General features: G+C 54.6%; 7 protein-coding genes across 7 annotated transcripts; 4 read left to right on the top strand and 3 right to left on the bottom strand.

The window, feature by feature from the left end:
• Positions 1-2,726: 2,726 nt before the first annotated feature.
• On the top strand, positions 2,727-4,207 carry PG997_000800 (uncharacterized protein; the record flags this gene model as incomplete). The annotated part of the gene is given in 3 exon segments (XM_066805115.1): positions 2,727-3,104; positions 3,122-3,256; positions 3,338-4,207. 3 exon segments carry the CDS (start codon positions 2,727-2,729, stop codon positions 4,205-4,207), a joined length of 1,383 nt encoding a protein of 460 aa, XP_066674888.1.
• Positions 4,208-4,817: 610 nt separating this feature from the next.
• PG997_000799 (uncharacterized protein) lies at positions 4,818-6,654 on the bottom strand (the record flags this gene model as incomplete). Its single annotated transcript, XM_066805114.1, has 3 exons — positions 4,818-5,489; positions 5,564-6,255; positions 6,384-6,654. The coding sequence occupies 3 exons, from the start codon at positions 6,652-6,654 to the stop codon at positions 4,818-4,820; spliced, it is 1,635 nt and encodes a 544-aa protein (XP_066674887.1).
• A 1,379-nt stretch (positions 6,655-8,033) lies between these two features.
• PG997_000798 (uncharacterized protein) lies at positions 8,034-9,870 on the bottom strand (the record flags this gene model as incomplete). Its single annotated transcript, XM_066805113.1, has 2 exons — positions 8,034-8,818; positions 8,910-9,870. 2 exons carry the CDS (start codon positions 9,868-9,870, stop codon positions 8,034-8,036), a joined length of 1,746 nt encoding a protein of 581 aa, XP_066674886.1.
• A 5,623-nt stretch (positions 9,871-15,493) lies between these two features.
• Positions 15,494-16,351, top strand: PG997_000797 (uncharacterized protein; the record flags this gene model as incomplete). The annotated part of the gene is made up of 3 exons (XM_066805112.1): positions 15,494-15,884; positions 15,945-16,021; positions 16,082-16,351. 3 exons carry the CDS (start codon positions 15,494-15,496, stop codon positions 16,349-16,351), a joined length of 738 nt encoding a protein of 245 aa, XP_066674885.1.
• A 626-nt stretch (positions 16,352-16,977) lies between these two features.
• Positions 16,978-17,817, top strand: PG997_000796 (uncharacterized protein; the record flags this gene model as incomplete). The annotated part of the gene is made up of 3 exons (XM_066805111.1): positions 16,978-17,132; positions 17,235-17,277; positions 17,317-17,817. 3 exons carry the CDS (start codon positions 16,978-16,980, stop codon positions 17,815-17,817), a joined length of 699 nt encoding a protein of 232 aa, XP_066674884.1.
• Positions 17,818-18,680: 863 nt separating this feature from the next.
• PG997_000795 (uncharacterized protein) lies at positions 18,681-21,451 on the top strand (the record flags this gene model as incomplete). Its single annotated transcript, XM_066805110.1, has 3 exons — positions 18,681-18,814; positions 18,873-20,279; positions 20,338-21,451. The coding sequence occupies 3 exons, from the start codon at positions 18,681-18,683 to the stop codon at positions 21,449-21,451; spliced, it is 2,655 nt and encodes an 884-aa protein (XP_066674883.1).
• A 256-nt stretch (positions 21,452-21,707) lies between these two features.
• PG997_000794 (uncharacterized protein) lies at positions 21,708-22,775 on the bottom strand (the record flags this gene model as incomplete). Its single annotated transcript, XM_066805109.1, has 1 exon — positions 21,708-22,775. The coding sequence occupies one exon, from the start codon at positions 22,773-22,775 to the stop codon at positions 21,708-21,710; it is 1,068 nt and encodes a 355-aa protein (XP_066674882.1).
• Between the last annotated feature and the right edge of the window lie 383 nt (positions 22,776-23,158).

The following is a 23,158-nucleotide window of genomic DNA, read 5'->3' as shown; positions in this document are numbered from 1 at the left end:
CCAGAACCCCGTCGAGCGGCTCTGATCGCCAAGCCTTCGGTAGTGGCTCCTCCCCATCGTGACTGCCGATCCTTGCCTCTGCTCGGGCTGACGGTGGCATTTCAATGCAACCCTCTCGAGGCTTTCGAGAGCCGCCTCTGGGGTTGATGTGGTCCTTGTCGCACTCTCGCACCCTGCATCCATTTGCAGCACCGAATAAATTGGATAATTGGGCCTTGCAAGTCGGGCAGAATAGTCGCTGCCGTCCCGTCGCAGATGCCAAGTTATGGGGTGGGCAGCCGCATGCCGCATCAGGTCGCCTGGAATCCAGGAAGCTTGAGATCACGAAGGGACGAACGTGTGGATTGGGGGCTTCGGACGTTTGACGTGAGCCGAAGCTGTGGGCATGGATGGTCGGTGCATCATCCAGTCCCTGGCTCATATCATCGGCAATACCTGTCGTTGCATCCTTAGCGGGAGCGAGCGCGCCTGCGATTAATTACATCCAAACTCATCGCGTTTCATGATCGACGACGGAGCCGGTAACCCCCACAGCAAATGTGGGCTCGGCGCTTGAATGCGACACAACAACACCGGCGGGTTTAATCTACATGCCATTCGACCCGACAACCTCAGTGGTGGAATTATCGACGCTGGGGTGTGTCGGTCCACGGCAGCGGTCGCTATCCATGCATCCCGAGGCATGGAGCCAGTGAGCCTCACACATCGCCAGGGGGCCATCGCTTTCGAGATGTCGTGGTATAATAGGAGCATGCTGCCTCGCAGTCTGTTGCTTTCTTCTGATCAGTATCAAACAACACACACCACCAAAGCTCCAAGCCATTCATTCACTGCTTCAGTCACTCTTTCCAACTCTTCGCAGTAACACCACAATCGCTTCTTAAACAACCAACAGATAACCAACCAACACCGCCACCATGAAGTCCTTCGCTGCCCTCACTCTGCTCGCCACGGCCGTCTCGGCTCACTACACCTTCCCTGCCCTGGTCGCCAACGGCGAGACCACCAAGGACTGGGAGTACGTCCGCAAGACGACCAACTTCCAGAACAACGGCCCCGTCGAGGACGTCAACTCGGAGGCCATCCGCTGCTACCAGAAAGAGCCCGGCAGCGAGGGCGCCAAGACCATGACTGTCAAGGCCGGCGACAAGGTCGGCTTCTCCGTCCCCGGCAGCATCGGCCACCCCGGTCCCCTGGCCTTCTACATGGCCAAGGCCCCCTCGTCCGTCGCCGACTTCGACGGCAGCGGCGACGTCTGGTTCAAGATCTCCGAGGACCAGCCCAACTTCGCCCAGAGCGGCCTCACCTGGCCCTCGGACGGCAAGCGCGAGGTCTCGACCACCGTGCCCCCTTGCATCGAGGACGGCGAGTACCTGCTCCGCGTCGAGCACATCGCCGTGCACTCGGCCGGCCAGGAGGGAGGTGCCCAGTTCTACCTCAGCTGCGCCCAGGTCAAGGTCGAGGGCGGCGGCTCCAGCAAGCCCGAGGGCGTCGCCTTCCCCGGCGCCTACAGCCCTACCGACCCCGGCATCAAGTTCAACCTCTACTACCCCGTCCCCACCAGCTACGAGAACCCGGGCCCCAAGCCCTTCACTTGCTAAACGCCTCGTTTCGGTACGACAACGACGACAACGGCCCATGGGGCAGAGCTGCATGGGCAGAAAACAAACGTGCTGGAGCTTTGGTGTGATGCCTCCTTGTAGGATCCCTTTACGTGAGGGAAAAGCAAGCACGAGTTATGATTTAATGACTACTTTGTCTATATTGATATAGCTGTACATATAAATACATGTCCATGGAATGGACTTCCAAAAAATCTATTTGACTTGTACGCGTGAATTGTGCGATGCCAATTGCATTGGTGACTTATAACTCTGGCGGTTGAAAAATGATAAAGAGTAGAGTAGAGGTTTGTGCGCCCCCAAATAGCATCACAAATCCGAGGTTCACAGCCTGCAGGGCACAATTTTCAACACTGCCTGTTGTACAACCATCCGGCAAAATTTTGTTTGAGTTACCAGGCTGGCGGTAATTCCCCTGATTGGGGGAAGCCTTAACTCCCTGCATGATATTCGTATGATTCTCGGTGATTCTTGAAGGAGGCGGAGCTTTATGGAGCCGTGAAGGTCTCAGGGGGTTACTTCTCACTAAAGCGAGTTCCGAAAAAGCAAAAGAATATCAACAACGCCCGAGGCGGCGGAGAAATAAAGGACGGGTGCAGCAGGAGTTAAGCACTGTCCGCCATCTCTTTTCTAGCTGGTTTATATCGAGCTGGCCTAGCTGAATCATATAACTTCATATAATCAGCATGCCAATTTTCAACAGCGAGACGCCTTGCCCTCCTCGTTTCATAATAAGCATGTTTGTCGTGCTTCTGGAAGGCTTCATTTGCTTGGCGTAAGGCTGAACTTGCCCAGCGAAATTACCCGAAATTTGATATTCAGCAATTGGGTGTCAGCAGTAGACCCCAGCATGCACACATCAGGGGAAGCAAGAGAGACCTGATGGGGGTGAGGCTGATTCTTCACCGGTTGTATTCGCATCCCTATAATATGCCAAGTGTTTGGCACTTCCCTTGGAAATGGACTTTGTCCAAGCATCCTCTTTGACGCTGTTCAAGAGGGCCGAGAGGGTATACGAAACGCAGAGAACGAACACACATCAAACCTCAGGCCGTCCAGGGTCGTACACATTGTGCCTGTTTACCTTGAATTGGAAACCGCATCATGAAAGCTGTTAGACCACCGAATGCCTGGAGGCTCTGCCTCACCCTACTCCTTTTCCCTCTTTTCTCCAGCCAGGAACCCAAAGCCAATCCTTCCGCCTGCCGACACAGCTACAATTGGGTCAACTGGATCTCGGATGGACACTTCGACGCCTCGAAGGACTGCGGGGACCTCCACTTCATCCTGCAAGCGGCTAACAAGAAGAAAAAGAAGGTGGACTTCTGCTCCGCCAAGCGGGAGCATGTCTTCGGATACATTCGGGAGAGCATCGACTCGGGCATCAAAGCCGGCGAGATGCCGGAGGACTGCGCGATCGAGTGGTGGTGGTACGAGGGCCATTATCCCAAGTCCCCGAGGCCTTTTGCAAGAGAGCAACGCGTATATACACCACAAAGGACCGCAAGAACAAGACCGCGCTTTCTCTTACCCAGCCATATCATTACTTGATCCACGGTCCTCGGTCCCAGTGTAGCAGGAAGCTCCGGGAAGAGCTGGCGACGATCGGTAACCCTGATGTTGCCGGACCGGGTGTAAGAAGCCAATTTCTTTTCCGCTCCGCCCCTAAGTGAATCCCTGAACATAGTGCCAAGTTGGCTGAAGATAGCTCACAGGTGATGGCTTCGTACTTGGTCCAGCTTCTGCTTCTTGCCTTCTTCTCCTTTTCCACCTTCTACCGCGACCGCATCCGTCAGCGTGCCGACCAATCCTTCCTGTTCTTCTACGGCACCAGCATGATCCTAGCACTCTCCATCGCCATCGCCTCGGCCGTTACCTTCGCAGAAAAGCGCACGGCAACCGGCTCCTTCCGCAGTGACCTCCATTTCCCTGAGGTCTACGAGTACCGGCTCCTTACCTTAGCCCCGGCCTTCGCGCTCTTACCGGTCCTGGCGGCGCACACCCTCCACGAGGCGCGGCAAAGGGGCATCGTCTTCAGTCGCCGCCACATCCTACTCCCCCGGGCCCTGGCGGCTCTGGTCTGCCTCCTCTGCGTCGTCGTCACCTGGGTCGTCTGGGTCGTGGGCGAGCAGGGCCGCCAATCGCCCGTGCAGTTCGTCTTTGGCGGCGGCTTTGACATCCACATCAACGACTTCCTGTACCAACGGGCGGGCAACTATACGCTGGCGATTGCCATCCTGACGACGATCCTGCCCATATTGGGCATCGCCTCCATGGCGTTCTCGCACCGGTTACATTTGTCTTGGCCTGCGCTCGGCTTCCGAGTGGTCTGCATCCTACTGGCGCTGGCGGAAGTCACCATGCTATTCTGCATTCGCACCATGGCTATCAAGGATGGGAAGGGCCATACATCCGAGATAGAAGTTGGCTTTGGCCAGATACTGGCCTGCTTTACGTGGTTTCCCGTATTATTCACATTGCTATCCGGGATGGAATTTCCGGGCGTCGACGGAGCGACAGCAAGGGCGCCACAATGGATAATGTTGCATCAATACAATCACAAGCTACAGACGAATGTGGCTTGATCGTTATTCTCGAGACCGGAATAAATGTTTGGTCCAAGAATGATTGTTTTGCTTGCTGCATCAAATGTGGACAAGGACGTGCTCCGTTGCGTACAGTCGGGATAGGATGGCTGAGGGTAAATACCAGTTGCATCACGTCGCTGTCAGATGTGCTACTGATGAGGAACAAGGGGCAGTGTGGCAAAGGCGCACAACTACATAGAGGATGATAGTGGGCAAAAGATACGAAGCAATGGCCGTCTCAGAGGGTGGAAGAGGCGTGACCGAAGTGAGTCTCCAAAAAGAAGCCGAAAAATTGCAAAACATACAACACCGAGGATTCCCAGGTCGTCACCGACCCTAGTACTAATTCGGCTCTCTGCGTCTTATATATGGGAGAGCGAACGGGATCCCTAGTATTCAGCAGGATATGGTCGTATGTACCGGAACCGTGGTGTATTGAGTCTTATATTATTGCGTACCGTAATAAAGAGAAGATCACAACGCTATTATTTCGCTGATATTAGGAGGTATAGTCGAAGGTGACCTTGCATAAATCATATCCAGCCCTCTTACACGTCAACTTGATTTACACCTTCCACCAAGAACTAGCACAACCTGATTAATTCCTTTACATACCTCTCATGAAGCCCCGTCTCCTTATCGGCGGATTATCCCCCTCCTTCTTGGAGTACTCCTTGGTGCCGTCAAAGGTCTCGACGACGTAGCGGTCCTTGTTACGCTCGGCGCTACGCTTCTCGTGCTCCATCTTCCAGCGCATGAAGTAGCAGCAGAGCGGGAACAGGGTGAAGTTGACGGCGACCCAGGTGAAGAGGACGCCGAAGTTGAGGCCGATGCGCGGGTGCAGGTCGAACAGGATCTGCCGCGACGCCTCGACGATGTTGTGCAGCGGCCAGGCGTAGCCCCAGCGGAAGAACCGCGGCGCGAGGTCGATGCTGTAGAACGCCGTCGAGACGTTGGTGATGACCCAGAAGATGAGCCAGAGCGCGGTCCACGGCTGGCCCAGGATCATGGCCACGTTCTCGCACGTGATGCCCAGCGCGATCATCCCGACGAAGTTGAGCATCCAGTACACCACGAAGGAGCCCCGCCCGTACGCCGACGCGTTGAAGGCCACGTCCACGGGCGAGGCCGGCGGGTTCGAGAACGGGATCTGGAATGCGAGGGATACGAGCGAGTAGGCCAGCGAGACGAAGATGTACGACGTGATGGACGCAAAAAGCCGCCAGATGATGAACTGCCAGAAATGCAATGGAGGGTGGCCCTGCGGCGTGATGTATTTCTAGACAGTCCGAGTGTCAGTTGATTGTCACCGCTGTTATTAGGTTTTGTGGTTTCTGCGATGAAGCAACTTACGGTGTGTATAGGGAGGAAGAAGGCAAAAGAGAAGAAGGCGATGATGATGAGATAGATCAGACCGATGGACACGCCTGGAGTAGCCGCCGAAGGCTGAAAGGGCCGCAGGTCGATCTGGAGGAAGGAGATGGCAGGATTGACAGCCGCCGGAGCCGCCGCCATCATGGCCGCGGAGATGGAAGTGTTGTCCGCGATCCTCTGGGCCCACGCGGGGCCAAACTGGGCCATGAACTGCTTCTCCAGCTGGTCGAACTGGGGCAGGACGTACTCGAAGATGGTGTTCTGGTCCCGGGCCGAGATGAAGATGGTCTGGACGGCGCCCGTGGGGTCGTAGGACGCGTTGCTGTTGGCGAGCGACGACTGGAGCAGCGACGAAGCGTTGGCGTGAACGACGATGGCGGCCCAGAAGTGGAAGTCGTAGACGGCGCGGCGGACCTGCATCGGGTCGTAGTCGTACTCGGAAGCCGGGATGACCTGGTAGCCCAGCGACGGCCGCGCCCGAGTGTCGGCCAGCTCTTGGGCCATCGCTGTCAACACTGGCCCCACAAAGGGGTCGACGTCGTTGTACGGTGCCGTCTGGCCGTCGAAGTCGACGATGGCCACTTTCAGATTCTTCATGTTCGCTTCTGCTTTGAAGAGTACGGCCCAGTACAGAGACATCACGCTCAGGACGAAAACGACGAGAATCAGTACTGGTGTGTGAGCGCGCACGCGTTAGTACCACTGATGCCATGTCCGGAAATGAAAGCAGCTCAGGAGGGGAGTGTTTCCTTCTCATTCTTTTTGGGGGGCACGCTCGGCGGCGCGACTAATAACTAACCTGTCTTGAGCCACATCTCGATAACATGGGCCCGGACTTTACTCATGCTTCGGTCCCAAAAGCCCACCGAGTGATGGTGCTGGTTCAAGTGTCGCTGGTTGGGGCCCCGGCCACGCTCTCGGCCGTGGTGCTTGCCATGGAGCTTGCTGTGAAGCCTGCCATGGTGGTGGTGGTACGGACCATACTTGCGGCCGGCCTCAGGGTCGGTGCTGATAACGTAGGTAGTCTCGGACGAGATTGGGCTGGACGCATCGCTGCCGGGCTTCACCATAGTGGCTCTGCTCCACCTGCTAGTAGCAGATGGCTCTCTGAGTGTAGTCTTGGGGGAGATGGGCAAAAGCCAAGACTCACTGAGTGTAGTCGTCGAAGAGGTAGGCAAAGGCCAAGACTCTTCATCGTATGGCCAATCCATCGTTTTATGTAAGACGTCTGCTGTGCTTGTTTTTTCGTGGACGGCCGGCACGGCAACGGCACAGCGTGAATCAGTTCAGTTTGAACTGTAAAGCCGCAACTCTGTGTATAGGCTTTCGGGTTCTTAAGAGAGCGAAAACAAACATGTTCTGTTTCCCCTATCGTCGTCGTCGATAGCATTGTTGAAGGTGGTGATGTCGCACCCTTTCCAGAAACAACCATGACCAGCATCCAGTGAGATCCGGTGTCCGGTTTTACGTCCCGACTCTACGATAAATATGTATCGATGAAATCGAACAGGACGGATGTCATATCTCAGTTATTATTACCGAACACAGGTCGTCTGTACATGGTTCAGCTCTAAGCAAACCATCATGCCAGCACCAGACCAGAAGTGGCTGGTTTCGAGGCCTGCAGGTCTACAAATAGGTTGATGCATGCCGGCCTCGTTACCCCGTATCCCGCATACAGACAAATAGCCACTCGTGCTCATCATGCCGGAAGCTGCAGCGGTTTCTCATCTCATGTGTCTGCAAGAGCTGAAACTATGTATAAAGTACACATCATCTAAATGTGTTAACCCTACCACGCGACGCTTATTCGTCTCCTGTCGATTGGCTTTGTATTGCTTGCTTAGTGTGTGCCGCCTATAATAGTAACCTTAGCCTGCCCGCATGCTGCGGCAGTCAAGTCATCCCCTTGCATATCGCCGGCATGACCAGCGGCCTCTTCGACGGACCCGAGGGGCGATATGCCAACCAGAGACTTCGGGCTGAGGCATGTCATACATAGATAGATGGAACGGACATCACATCAGGGCAGCACCTACCTACTACAATATATGGCAAGAGTATATGTGCCGCTTTTGTCGACGGACTGAGAACGGTTGAAATCAATCACTTGGTAGAGTGTGAACTGTCCAGCTTTTACTACATAATGTGGTCTCATTTTCAGGCCGAGTGGCGTGTGGCCGGCTAGTCTAATGTGCAGTCATGTAAGCTGCAATCCAGTATTCCTCCCAACCCTCAAAGACAATCATTGATATGCAAAGCTATATCCAATCTCCAGAGAACGCTATGAACGCCGATTCATATGTCACAGTCCCAAGTGAGAATCACCCATATCCATGGATGAAAGCATGTGGCATGTAGTCCCTCCGCTTTCCACAGGACCAAATAATGAAAACGCCTTTCCCCGTTCGTCAAGTAATATTAAAAAAAGAGGTGAATAGAAAACCGATTACAATCCAACAGTGAGACGTTCTAACCGTTCCATCGTGGCTTCCATGCTAGCACCCATGCGCTGCACCCGCTTCAGTGCCCTGGCTGAAATGGCGTCGGCCTCCTCTGCAGCGTCTACGAGTTCGAAGCGAGGGAAGGCCTTTTCAGTCTGGATACCACCGAACAGGCCGTGTTCGCGCGACTCATCTTTGGGTTCCGCAACAGCCGGGGCAGCGTCATCATCAAAAATGTCTCCATCGAGATCGGCAGTGACATTCTCCGTGCTGGTGACCTGAGTGGCCGGGACCTCAGAGAGCTCCGGCTTGGTAGACTCAAGCAGGGGGGGTGCCTCAATAGCGGACACCTCGACCTTGCTCTTCTCAGATTCGAACTCGGCATCGGAAGCCTTTCCGGCCAAGATAGCGGCATCGAACTCGGGAAGCTCGGGTGTCTCCATCACAGTGAAGACCTGGGGCTGGTAGTTGAAGGCATCGCCGGAGTTCAGGTTCAGCATGGAGAAATCCATGGTCTGTTCAGGGACCATGACCATGCTGACCTGCTGCTGCTGCTGCTGCTGCGCAGCGGAGTAGGGGTTGACATCCTTGGGGACCTGGCGAGTCTCCTCGACACGTTGCTCGACCCGCTGAGGCTGCTGGGGCGCAGAGGCGTTAGGGTTGGAGCTGAGGTGGTCCAAGAAGCCGGAGAAGGCGTTAGACGACAACAGCATGCGGGTGAGGTCTGACAGGCGTCTGTTCTCCTCCAACAGGGCACGGTTCTGAGAGCGAAGCTCGCCGTTCTCGGTAACTTTGCCGGCGATTTCAGCCTCAAGCTGGGAGATGTATTCTATACAACAATTAGCATACTGGAATTGAGACGGAAATGATATCAAACTTACCCTTTCTCCTCGATCGGAAAGCGCGAGCAGAGACCTTGTTGCGGAGTTGACGCCTCTCCTTGCTGCTGAGCTTCTTGCCCTCCTCGCTGTTCAGGAGTCTCTCGTCTTCATCCATGTCCTCCTCGTCCTTCTTCAACTTGGGGACATTGAGATGAGGCGAGTTGCCCTGGCCGTCGGCGCCGGAGGATTGAGCTCTCATCGAGTTCAATAGCTGAGTAATCTTCTGCTCGACAAGGGGATCGGCGGGCTGGGCACTCTTAGGTCGCTGCTGCTGCTGCTGCTGTTGCTGCTGCTTTACATTCTGTCGCTGCTGCTGCTGGATGATTTGCTGTTGACGCTGCTGTTGAGCACGAGCCTTGGCCATAGCAGCAGCTTGTTGGTGCATACCGGGGTACATCCTGCCGACGTTGCTAGTGACGGTCGCGGGCGAAGCCAGAGACTGAGCATCGTGGCCAGCGATGGCATTGGGGTTGACGGTAGACTCGTTGAAGAAGAACGACGCGTCGCCGGACGGCTCAAAGTCCATATCCATCTCGGGGCTGCTAAGCGAGGCCTGGGACGGGGCCGAGTTGAAGTCGAAGATATCCTCCGTCGTGTTCATCTGCGTAGACATATACTCCAAATCGTATCCAACATGCGCGCTGCTCTGGTTGACGGCCAGGGTGGTTGCCAAAGCACCCGGGACAAAGGGCGTCTGCTGCTTGTACTGGTCGTACTGGTGACTGGGGCCCGACATTGTCTGGTTGGCGGACATTGTTGAGGCGGTTGCAGAGATTGGCGACTGGCGGCTGGTGAACTGCTGCTTGGTAGAGGTTTCGGGTGTCAGAGACGGCGAGTTGTAGGCGTTTCCATCGGGAAGACCATCATAATCGGTGAAATCAAGCAGGTCCAATGGGTCTACGACAGCACTGGGCTGGGAGCTCGACGGACTCGTCGATGTGGACTGGCTTGACGCCGACATTGTTGTCGTGTTTTTGTGTGGGTTGGATCGTGGTCGTTGAGCGAAAAGGCTCCGGGCCCGACTAACAGATGAAACGGTTTAACGATAGAGGGTTGAAGGTGAAGTACTGAGAGGTTGTGGTTGCAATCGGTATAGATGGAACGAACGTAGGGAATGGGAATGGTGGTGGTGGTGGTGGTGTGGTTGTTGATGGTTGTTGGAAGTTGCAGGTGTCGGAGAGGTGTTTCGTGCTTGGGAAAAAGAGTGACAGAAACCGGGCACAAACAGGCGACCAGAACGGGGATTTGGGGGTTATGGATGCCTGGGACTGCCTGGGACTGCCTGGGACTGCCTGGGACTGCCTGGGGAAAAAGGGCACTTGCCGTTCAAGGTGGGCAGGGTGGGCAGCACAGGGGCTTGGCACAACTTGACCCCCGTTCGGCAGCTCGACAGGGGTCTGGCAGCTTGGTCCAAGAAAAAGGACGCGTAAGCTCTTCAACACAGATGCCTCCTCGTCCAGCCAATAAGGGGCACCTGCGTGGGTAGCCAGCCCGCAACGACACCACAGTCCACTTGCACAGTCCTGCATCCTCGACTCCAGCAGAAGTCGGGATGATGGCACAATTCCTGGCCGCGGTACTTTCACTGACTGCACTACTTGCTCCACGGCACAAATAATGCGAGCTGTGCATGTACAATTATCACGTAGGTATTATGTATTGAATATTCCCATGCCTCGGAGTATGTGCCCGGCCAGCTGCTTATCCCCCCCTCTTCTCCAGCACATCCCCCCCCTGCGGCCTTCACGATGACGACGCCGGGCCAGCTTGGCTCTTGCCTATTAGGGCTGCATCATGAAGCCGTACACAGAATCGAGCGATAGCAGTCGCGAATCGTCCAACGCCGCGCTCGGCGGTGTGATGCGGATGACGATGGCGAGGACGACGAGCCGACGTATACTCGATGCAGGTTGCAGGCAGCAGTAAGCCAATTGGCGCTGGCTGTTACCCCCGACGAGGTAAAGGCCTCAAAGTGTTTCACGTCGTAAACAAACCTCCCCAACCTCAGAACGGGACAGGCCAGGACAACAACCGTCCGCCCGCCGCCTTTGAACCTTGTGTGCTGCGTTGTCCATCAGTCGTCGTTTGGGCGATAAAGTGCGATATCACCGCCGATTCTAGGCCCTAGCTGTTGGCCATTCAGACGTAGGATACGAACTGGATAGGCTAATATCGTGTTCCACCCGATTGCAGTTGCACTTGCTGGGTCCCAGATGTCATATTCGGACATTCCAAGCATGGCCGTCGCATGGTTTGTATGGAAAGAGGCACAGCTAGAGAGCAGCCAAAATACATAAAATCCTGCGGGCATATCTCACTGGCTATGTACCTAAGCAAGTGCTAGTTGCTGTGCGTGCAGCGCATTAATGCAGCACCACTTTAGTTACCGCTAGTGAAACCCGCTCGCATTTACGAGAAGGCTGGAAGGGATACACTGGCCACTGGCACTGGTAAGCTTGGTGCGGAAGCCGAGCGAGTGCGAGCGCTGGTTTGGCTTACCTCACCGGCTCCGGCTGCTCTGGAATTCTTCTGCCTGAAATTCTGTAGTTTGTTTGTCGTTGACAATGGTATAGTTCGGTTCGAACACGACGGCTCCTACGGGCTGGCAACCTGTCCTCTGTGCTCGCTTGCGAAAGCGAGATGCACAAGCGAGCCGGCTTCACAGGATGGGATCTGATAGGACAGGACAGCACCACAGTCAGAATGGCTCAAAGCACTGCCACCACACAATCTCAGGTGAAATTGCCCGATCCAAGGCCAATGAGGAGCGAGTTGTGCTGTTTGATTTGCTCCGGTCCACTTGGCGGATGGCTGAGCCAACGCCTGGCAACTTTCTTAATTTACAGACCACCACCGTACTGGTAGAGTAACGGCCAACCGACCTTTCGCTGACTGCCCTGAGTCCCTGAGTCCCTGACTGATGACTGTCCTGACTGTCCTGACTGTCCTGACTGTCCTGACTGGGCTGGCGATACCGTAGTAGGCGGTAGTAGATAGACTTTCTGGTGCCTGCTCCGTCGCATTGGGAGGCAGCCCAACCGCTCAACTCTAAAATTCGGGCCCGACAAACCGCCCCTTGTAAGCTGTGCGTTCCTGTCCTGTCATTGCTAGATTACTCCGACCAGACCGTCGATCGGACTGAAGGCATTGAGCAATAGATTTGCTGCACAGCCAGCCAGCGTCTTAGTCTGGTATGCTTGACAGATTGGAATCCTCGATGCATAAAATGTCGAACCCGTGCGTTGTGAGACATTTCCAACTTCGAAGCGACTCCACCGGTGAGTCGGCGCTTTTGAAACGCCGTGCCCACGCCGATCGCACCCGGGGCGCTCCGGATGTTCCGGTGGCCCAGTCTTTCATGTCGAATTTTCTCATTTTTCCTTGGTCACTCGAATATTCCAAGAATGTGAGCATTGGACAGGTCCGTATGTGGTCATGGCTCAGCCAGAGGACAGACTGCATTTTCGGATTTTCCGTAGCTTGCAACATCCTCATTTTGTCATTTTTTGTCTCTTTCGCTCTCCTTAAAGTTGACTTCGGCACCTGGTGGTTCATCCTAGAAGGCCCAGGCCAGCCAACCCATGCCGCCAATGCAGGCTTTATGCCAGGGGGATCTGCCACCATCCAAATATAGCGGGCGATCGCCCCCACGAGATCGTTTCACTCACATACACCGTGTTGGCATTTGGCCCGAATTTAATATGAAAACCACAACTTGACAACTGTAGTGAATTAATCCGGCGTTGCAGGTTTGCAACTGGAGTCGGGCCAGTTCCAAAGAGAGCCCAAGGAGCCAGGAGAGCCCAGGGAGCCAGGAGAGCCCAGGAACCAGGAGCGGGTGTCGGACATTCGAGAAGTCGAGACCAATCACTACCCAGACGAAGTTTCACCTGCGCCCCCAACGAGGGCGTGGCAGTTAACTGCCAAGCTGTCACTTCATTAACCTACAGATTACCGTAAGGCTGACTTTACGCAACTCCTTACTTTCCCAGCTGCTGTCTCAGCGACCGTCACTGAGCTGGCCGAAACCCTTCTGGCACTACGGCCGAGTTCACAGCCCTGTGAAGGGTCCAATTTCGGTGCCCGGAGCAGCGGAGATGGGGGAACCAAACCTCCATCCAATTTGCAGCTTGGAGGTCGATTTGTGATCTATCGTCATCTCTCAGCTGAGCAAGGGTCACAGTCTGCCCTCCTGTGGGTTCTTACGGAGGCTTGGTTCTGCGTGGGAAGCATAGACGACCCCCGATTCCTATATCCCGTAATAATACGAAGAGATGGACACAGTGTCTTGGACCGTGTTGGCACAGCTACTCTAGAACCTGTTTCCCTCCCGAGATTTCATCATCTGCCGGAGCCCTTTTTTAAGTGCCGGACCGTCGATCAGGAAAATTCCGTCACGCCTGCATGTGTGCATGTGGCTGTGCAGCTGTGGCAAATGCTGTGGCTCATGTAGGTAGTTTCGATCCAATCACTCAGCACGTCAGGAGTAAGGAGTTGCGTGCTACTCACCTCATTCTGAACGGGCCAAATCGGCACATTGATCACATTCCCACTCGTTGGATCTCCAGAATGTCTCGTGCTAGCCCGCTAGAAGTGCCCTCTTTTAGGAATACCGAAGCGGTATCTTGATCCCCATCCAAGTGTGAATTTGAGTCCTGAACTACTGGACCCCAAAGGCCCTCCGAAAAGGTTGGTCAAACTCAAAGGCCAGACAGCAAATAGCGTCTGGCATGATGTTTTCTCCCCCTGGGGCATCCGAATCAGTTCATATGCGTCCAGGTCATAAGATATGGCACGAACCTCGTTGCTTCACGTTGCACTTGACAATTTGAGCAACACATGAATGGTCTTACCTTCAGAGGTCGATGCCCCCAAGTGAGCATTCTCTTTGATTGCTGAGGAACGATTAGTGATCCGTGGTCATAACAGCATGGCGCATACATAAGTCTATCGTGGGCAAGGTGCTGCTTGCTACGGCCCATTTGTACCCGATGTGTTGGCAACAATATTATTGTGGGATATCCGATGTAGAGTGATGCTAACGAGCACGGCTCTCCAGGTCCACTGTGATGTGCAGTGCCAGAGGTGCATGTTTGAACACCTGCTCAGTGCTGCTTGGTGAGATATGTATGAAGCAATTCAGAGGATAAATCTGCCCACCTGTTTGTTTGCTTGACACACGCCGCCTACCGCTACAAGTCGAGGAACCCCCTCTCTCCTCCTTCCCCTCTCTTTCTCGTTCCTTCTCTCCGCTACGACCCACGATCCTCCCGATCAATCGCCCGTCACGTACGCACGGGCAGCTGCCGTACTACTACTACTACTGCGAATTGGCACAGGCACTGGCACGACGGTCAAGGTTCGCACGACGCACACCGGCCCGTCGGGTGACCGTACACAGTAATTCTCGCCGTTCCAGACCCGTGCGCAGTCTCCCCTCAGTTGGGAGTTGAGGCCAAGGAAAACGTCGCCGTCGTCGAGACAGTGGTCTTAGCTAAGCTTCCGGCACGAGTCACCGGCGGTCGCCTGGATCCATTGACCGCAACTTGGTGTGGAGGTCCCGCTGCCCAGAATGGCGCTGGCAGTGGGGATGGATGTGGGAGGCATGGTTCTGAATATCGCCGGCTATCCGGGCTTCGTTGGAGATGTCCCAAGATCGTTTATTCTTCTCTGGTTGCCCAACCGATGTTCTGGTGTTAACTATTGCTACAGGATAATATACTACATATCTAGACAGCTTGCAGATTGAGAAGTGGCTGGGTCTATATAAATTGGTGTGATGCATTCTGGAGCGTGACATTACACTTCTCGGCAGCCATTTGACCTTCAACAGTGCTGATACCACTGCAGCAGACTTGAAGGCTTGACTCAATGTGACCGGTGTTGCGGTCAACGTTACTTGTTACGATGACGGATGGCCTCTGACTGATCCTAAATTTAGTAGCATGACGCCAACAAACAAATATTACACATACACAGACAAAGACCAAAAACATACCAAGTCTGGCTCATGGGTCTGAGTTGATTCATATCGTTGACGTCCAATCCAGGCTGCAAATACCACGAGACAGTCCAGACTTCTAAAAGGATGAAATTGACGCTATCTGCCCGTGATCGATACAGGCAACGGCCAAATAAGGCGCCGGCTTCCACTCACATAACACCGGCATCAACGCAACTAAGTCTAGTCTCAATATACGATGGAGCCTACCTCATCCACTGCATGACATTGGAATCACCATGCACACCAATATGGTATTTGTTTCTGGCGCGGTAACTGCCTGCTTTGATGATGTATGTCTCCTGCCGACATATTGAAATCAACGGGGTTCGAGCATAATGTCGGTCGCAACCCACTGATTTATAATCAGTCTACCTATTGAGGAAGCGACATCATGGCCATGTATCGGAAGCTGAGAACTCAAAGGCGTCTTCGTCGCTGAGGTATCTGTCTTGGTTCTCAAGTCTATCAAATCAACAAGTTCAACCACAGACACCGTATTGCTCCAGTCTGTTGTTTGCCTTTCAAATCCATCCATCTACACAGCATCTGGCTTTTGTTTATAGCCCTAGCATCCAACGACATGTCCTTTGTCGTCTTGCCTACACTCATACCCGATATCCCTCATACGTACGATGTCTACTTCGCAGCGTTCAAGGATGAGAAGATCCTCGAGTACTACTATCCTGATGGCAAGCAATCCCCACAGCATCTAGAGTGGATGAACGAACACTGGGGCGTCGACCCCAACGAATACCAGCTCAAGTGCGTCGACCCAGCGACGGGACAAATCGTCGGCATGGCCAACTTCGATGTCTACTGGGACAACACCGGCACCGAGCCAGGCAAGAGATGGTCGAGACGCGACGAGGAAGCTACATGGCTCGAGGGCTTTGAGAAACAGCGGCTAGAGCTCATCTCGACAGCCCTCTCGAAGATGAGAGAAAAGATGGTTGGCAACCGCAGACACATTTGTAAGTGCTCTGAAGTTTCCATGCCCTTGACCAGACAGTTTATCTGACTCCGGTGTGAAGATTGCCGTACTATGGCAGTGGACCCGAAGTATCAACGAAAAGGAGCAGGAACCTTATTGCTAAACTGGGGCATCGATGTCGCTGAACGGCTCGGTGTGCCGATATATTTGGAGGCAACGATACCCGGACGTAATTAGTACAAGCGCTTCGGGTTTCAAATTCCCGAGTTTGTCATCCACAAGGCTGCTACCGTTAGAAGCGATAGGGATGATATAGTTCCCATCATGATGAAGATGCCCAAGAAGTACGAGGAGCTGTCCGTTGCCGAATGGAAGATGTTGGTAGATGCGGAAACAAATGCGGAACGAGACGCGGGACCAGAAGCGGGACCAGAAGCGAGACCAGAGGCGGGATCAGGTGCGAGATCAGATGCGGGATCAGATGCAGAATCCGATGCAGAATCTTGAAGGTCGAGTCAGTGCTATTGTTAACGGAGCTTGGAAGGGTTGATGAGTCTTATCTTTAAAAGGGGAAGGCGACTGCTCCCATCTACCAGGATGGACAAGAGCAGCCACCATACGTCTATCCAGAAGTAGAACTTCGAATAGTGAATCAAAAAATTGGGTGCGCAGCAACAGCATCAAGTCAATTCACAAAACCGGACAAGCACTCAGCTTTGACGCCAACTCAAGATGGGTCCCAGTGTTGTTTCATGCCAAGCTGCCGTGATCTGCTCAGATGCCATCAAGCCTCAACAAAACATCCATGTACTCTTCATCTAGCCAGCATCATCCCAAGCACGACCGAGGTGAGAATCGGGGTCCAGCAAGGTATTGGCGATGCCTGCCACTTCAAAGGAGCTCTCTCTGTTCAATGCATTGCCCAGGAAGACTAGTTTTTGATTCCTCTCCTTCGAACATGGAATGTCGCGTGGAGGGCAGTTCCGCATGGCCAAAAGACATCAGTAAAAGCCACGCTATCATCTCGACCTGAGCCCTTTCGGACACAGACGAGGCAGATCCGTTGAATATTCAAGTGAATAACAACGAAGGGTCTGGCGTCCATTTTGGCTGTAGGATAGAACCTACCACCCATGGTTAATGCGCCTGACCGAATCACACCGAAGTATCACGCCTGGGGGAAAATACCAGGACGAGGACCCAGGAGGCTCCTCTCTAGTCTCGAAGAGTGGACGCGGAAGCGAAAGCAGACCAGTTCGGGATTGGCCGAGGACTGGCAAGATTTGAGGTACTGACATGGGACACGAGGGTACCCGAAGCATACCAGGACGGCAGGTGGTCAGAACAAGGTGAAACTTCTGTTGTAGCTACGTATCTATCGCTTGCACAGGATCTACAGGAGTCTGTGCGATGCCGGCGATGAAAGACACGAGGTCCGTACATGAAGTTTCGATGTTTCTGACTGTATGTAGCCAAGCCTGTGCTCTCCCTCGCATCCCACCCTGGAAAGCGAATTCCAGGTTTCTACAGTCCTGGATCTAAAGCACATCGCATACGTCTTCCCCTTGACATCGAGCGGAGCCATCACCGAGACGATTCGCATTGGTCAGAGTACGACTTCCAGTGGCAAAGCGCCGACGAGCGACCCCAGACCAGGAGTTCTTACCGATTCGACTCATGGCGCCTGCCCTCACCCGCCTCTAGGAGGCGTCTGGAATGTCCCATCGCCCTTCGGCCGACGGCAGATCCGCTTGAAAATGCCCTGCTTTGCAGCAGGGCATGACATCGCGAGAACTGACCGCCCGCGTAGAAGGCGAATTCTGGACGGACTGTGGAGCGCAAGACTCGAACCAAGTATGTGCTTAGGGTTAAGTTCCGAAACCGCGTTCCCAGTAGCCGGCCTTGTGGTCGCCCAGAGCCTGCTGGGCTCCCTGCTCCCAACGCAACAGATCCTCACGCGGCTAGCACATTAGGCCCGCTACGACCCCGAGCTGCGACGTGTTGCGCGGAGACTCAAGAACCGACCGTGGGGTCCGTAGACATTCCTTGCGGAAAACGGGAGTCGGAGGACTGTGGGGTAGGCGGTTGTGCAAGTTGTGTGATGCCCGTCGCAGGACGGCGGCGAGAGAGCTTTCCTTTGGGTGAAACGAAGCAGAAGCCGTGAGACGATACTCTTCCTATCTCGATTGGATATCTCAGCAACGGTCCTGTTTCAGATACTGACCCAAGAGTTGTTGATGTCTGCCGGTGATATGACGGAGTATGGAGAAGAAGAAGAGGAAGCGAAGTGCAAGACGCGCTCCAGGTCGCGTCTAATAATATTGGGAGTGCTTGGCATAGCAACGCCCATCTAAGTAAAGTGGGGGCCACTGCTGGGGGCTCGGGGCTCACTTTTAGGCCACTGAACTGCAGTGTCGTTAGCAGCTCGACGTCATATCAGATCAGGGAAACACTCCAAACATGGACTCCATGGCTTCACCAGCGCTGCTCTGAATACCTTAGGTTAAATACTTTTATCTAACATTAGATATCTAATGTTGAAATGCTGGATGGGACGTACATCGGGGTATTACCAATTTGTAGCTGGTCTGTCGCCAGCTGTCCGATTAGCAGTGCGTAGAAGCTATTAGAAGCTATCAAATCCCATTGCCAATTCTCCTACTTCTACCCTGTAAACGCTCATTCTTAGGCGGACTCCACCAGCACTATCAATTCCATTGCACAACCACGCTTGAGAGAGCTTCACGATAATTCGAGTGTGTGGCTGACGTACAAATCAGGCAATTATTCCTATTGCTTAGCTCTCCACCAGCGTGCTCGCCTCTGAAGATTGATCATGGAAAACAAGCCCGAGACCAAAGGTTCGCTCATCTCGTCGATAGAGAGCGTCGGAAGAAAAGCCTTCAACCCTGAAGGCGATGATGGCGCCCGATCCGAAGGGCAACGTGAGCTTAGCCGACTCATCTCAAGGTAGGCGGTAGCGAGCCAAATCTGTTATTATAAGGGCATTCTTCTGAACGTCCCAAAGAACAGGAACGTCCTCTCTGATAGCGGCTTTGAACGCCCTGATCAAGCCCGATCGAGTACCCAGATGGCTGAGGTTGCATCTAATGGATCTATTGACCCTGATGCCCCAGCGGCAGGACGGCGTAAGAGCAACCATAGAGTTCGTCTTCGCTTCTCACCCATCGAGCACCGTGAAGACTTCTGAAGCGGCTGCGCCCCAGAAGCAAGGAGCAAACATCACACTCGAAGCTTTGAAGATGGCGACGGGCCTCCTCGCCGTCCCTCCTGCTAGTGTTGAAGCCGAGAAATGGTTCTCTGGCATCGCGCCTCAGCTTCTCGACCTGTTAGACGGTAAAGAAGACGCCGATCTCGTCAAAGCCGCAGCCTACATCATTGGATATGGCATTCTTGGCAGGAAGCAGTTTGGTGCACCAGGTTCTCCCGGGTGGAGGGTGTTTGCCGAACCCATGGTGGCCGTCATCAACCCGTCCTTATCCACCCCGAAACCCGCATCCAAGACTTTGGTTTTCAGTGCAGGTCCTGATGCGGTGGTGGATCTCCAGAAAGAGACGGCCATTGTCCAGCCAGACGAGCTTGCGCTGGCATTGCGACGCTTGAAAGCACTGCTAAACGCCCATCCGAATCCAGGGCTGACGGGCAGGCTCCTTGCCCCTTTACTCCTCCCTTTGTGGACTTTGTCTTCATGGGCTGAGCCTGACGAAGCATGCTTGGAACAATTTGTCAAGCCCGCGAAGACATTGCTCCAGACCTACCTGAAGATTTCGGGGTTCTCAGAGAAGTATTTGTTAATGGTTAACAACCTACTATTCAATGGTAGAGACTTCTCGGATGATGCGCATTGGAAATATGAGAGTTCTGGAAAATCAGGTGTCATGGTCAAACGCCATCGTGGCAAGACTGCAGCTCTGGTACCGGAACTGAATTGGAGCATATTGGAAACCAAATCGAAGGCATTCGCAGAGCTACTTCAAGCCACGGCATCAGAATCAGACACCTCGAAACTTTTCCTGCAGCTGTTTGAATATTCATTCAAGCATCAGAAAAGGAGCGATGGAATCACCGTTATGGCGGAACCGGATGTCGACGAAGACCCAACATTACGGCTTGTGCAATCCAAAGTCTTACAGACTATGCTCGATAAGATTCCAGACAGACTGATTGCCGACTCTAAGGGAATGCTTGAGTTATCAGAGCGCATCTTGGCCGAATTCTGCGTCTCCCCAGACAATATTGACAGCGCGTCTGTGGCGCTGAGTCTTGTCAACATCGTCATCACAGCACCAAGTTTCCAGAAGACAGAAGCCGATGGCAAGCTCCTCGCCAGTATCGAGACTTCGCTAGACAAGATCACCAAAGAGAACCACCCGGACATCTCACGAACTGCGCGCAACCTCTCTCTCGTCCTGAGGTACAGAGATGAAGTGGATGACCCGTCAGAACGTCCAACGGCGCCTACGGACCGGCAGGTTGAAGATCGCAAAACGTACAACTTGGCCTTGTCTTACATCACTCAAGCCGATTCCCCCGCCGGTGCGCTCTGAAGGCTTGAATCTTATTTCCGGCCTGGTTCGGAACAGTAGTAGCATCCTTGACATCCAGGGCGTTGTGGTTCTGCTCTCTTCCTTGCTGGCCGAGGAGGAAGACTATATCAACCTTCGGGTAATGAAGATGTTTGTTCAGCTCGCCGAGAAACATCCAAAGTCCGTCGTCAAAGAGCTGTTGGAGCGCTACGTGGATGCCAACGAGGAAGCGAACGTCGACACACGGCTGCGGTTTGGCGAGGCAATCCTACAAGTCGTCCAACGGCTCGGGGACACCTTCTCGGGCGAAATAGCGTCGCAGGTAGCCGAGAGTCTGCTCTCCATAGCCGGTCGCCGGGGCCACCGGCCCAAGACGGAGGAGAAACAGGCACGGGAAGAACGGCTGCGCGCGCGGCAGAACCGAGCCGCCAAGACCGCCTGGGGCGGCCAAGTGCCCGACCTCAGCGAGGACGCCGCAGCAGAACAAGATCGGACCGAGGAGGAAAAGAAGCGAGACGAGATCCTGGCCCAGATCCTGCAGGGCTGGGAGAGCAAGCGCGGCAGCGAGGACGTGCGCGTGCGCAGCTCCGCGCTTTCCATCTTCCTCGTAAGCCTCGAGACCAATATCGCCGGCGTCGGCGCGACGCTCGTCGAGGGTTCGGTCGACCTGTGCGTCAACATCCTTACCATAGAGCCCGAGATGGAGAAGGCCATCCTCCGGCGCGCGGCCATCGTGCTGATCCTGACATTCGTCAAGGCCCTGGCCGACGCCCGCGAGAACCGCCGGCGTCTGGGCTTCGGGCTGACGGACGCCAGCCGCGAGCACATTGTGCAGATCCTCGAGTACATCGCGCAGACGGACAATGACGGGCTCGTGCAACAGCATGCCCAGGATGTGGTCGAAAGCCTGCGGAACTGGCAGGTCACGGCCATGCTCCCCGATTCTCAGCAGGACGCGGGGCCAGCCTTCACAAGGATTGCTGGACTCGAGGTGAACCTGCCGAAACTAGAAGATCCAGGAGCTCAGCGGCCGAAGCCGTTGATAGAGGAAATTGAGTAGATATGTGCGTATAGTAGTCACCAAACGTAAGAAATTGGTTGTGAGTTTAAAGCAGACCCGGATAAGCCCGTCTTCGCAAAACGCGTACATTACTATGATGATCACTTGTTGTTTTATGCTGGACTGTTGTAGTAAAGGTGGAAATTCAAATAGAGGCCAGTCACTGCAATCATGGCGCAGGGTATCATCAACTTAGCCCCCTAGCATACAGAACCTTAGTCCTCCCTGGTCCATATAATCACATTTCATACCCTCATTAGTCCAAGTCCATAGGCGCATCGCCACCGTCCTCACCCGAGTCATCAGCCCCATCCATTCCACCGAAGTTTACTCTCCTCGTCGGGCCGCCACTTGTGCTCGTGCTGGCGCTCGCCGGTGCCACCGTCGCAGAAGAAGCGGCCTTAACCCCGCCTTCCTTTCCGGACCCCGTATCTTGCTGAGCAAAGCTCTTAGCCTTCTCGCTCACCCAGCCCGTTATCTTGTCGTTCCTCCGCTTCTGGTAGACGATCGAGTACCAGTCAGCAGCATGCATGGCGTTCCTAGCAACATTCAAAATACTGGTGACGGCGGCCTCGCGCGGCGTGTCGCGTTGGTCCACGGGCAGCGCCGAGACCTCGCGATACGAAAAGTTCCTGGGGACCTCGAAGCGGGAAGCCGCGGCGGCAGGGTCTGCGGCGCTCGCTGCTGCTGCTGAGCCGGCGACGTTATTATTCTTGATACTATTGTTGTTATCATTATTGCTCCGGTCATAAGAAGATCGGCGGAAGGCCGGAATATTATTGGGATTGGAATGGCGTCCCAGGTGCTGCAGGTCCGGAGGCACCGTCGCCATGTTCCGGAGCAGCGCGGCCTCGTCACCGGCGCTGGGGGCGAGGCGCTTGGAGCGCGGCAGCGGCTGGCCAGCGGCCAGCATCCGGGCCTCGTCCTGCGCCGTCTCCTGCTGGATGCGCCGCGCCTCGCGCCCGACCATCCAGGCGTGGTTGGAGCGCACGGCGGCCGCGTGCGCGTCGAGGTCCGCCAGCAGGTTGTTGAGCCGCTGGTACGCGGGTACCTCCTTCTCCTGCTCTTGCGGCTGGGTGTAGTCGAACTTGGCGGGGACGAACATGGCGGGCGCCCAGCACGTCATCTGCGGGATGGCAGTGTGGCTGCTGGTGGTGGCGGTGTTTGGATCGCTACTGGTGCTGCCGCTGTTGCTCCCCGCAGCATTGCGTTTGCCGTTGGCGTGGGCCGTCGTCTTGTGGGCGTGGTCCTCATCGTCGTCCTCATCGTCCGAGTCATCTTTGCTCCGGGCCGGAGCGGGCGGAGAGCCGTCGCGGATGGGCATGGTGAGTGGATGGGCCTGTCACACCGCGGAGACAGACAGGATGATGGGATTTGTCCAAGCGGGACGATCGGACTAGTGGCCGTTCCACCCTTCAGCTCCAGCCGGGTGCTGATCCGAATGGTGGTAATTCGGATTTCGAAGGCCTGTATTTCCTGGGAAACCCAAAAGGTGGAGTCCCTCCTCCGTACTCAATCTGATCAGAAGTGTTGACGGGTTGACCAGGAAATCTGTGGCACCGAGCACGCTCACTTCGTGCCACACGATCCGTCCGATCTACGAGACTGTCCCTGATAGATCTTGGCGAGTGTCGCCAGTAACGGGCCTTTCCACCAAGCAATTCAGATATCACTCAATTGTCCCAGTAGGGCATCAATCCCAACAGT

The sequence above is a fragment of the Apiospora hydei genome (genome assembly GCF_038363865.1).
Source record: "Apiospora hydei strain CBS 114990 chromosome Unknown utg000002l_segment0_segment0, whole genome shotgun sequence".
NCBI classification, from domain to species: Eukaryota; Fungi; Ascomycota; class Sordariomycetes; order Amphisphaeriales; family Apiosporaceae; genus Apiospora; species Apiospora hydei.
Note: the sequence above shows the minus strand (reverse complement) of the source record. Positions and strands in the feature narration are given on the sequence as shown.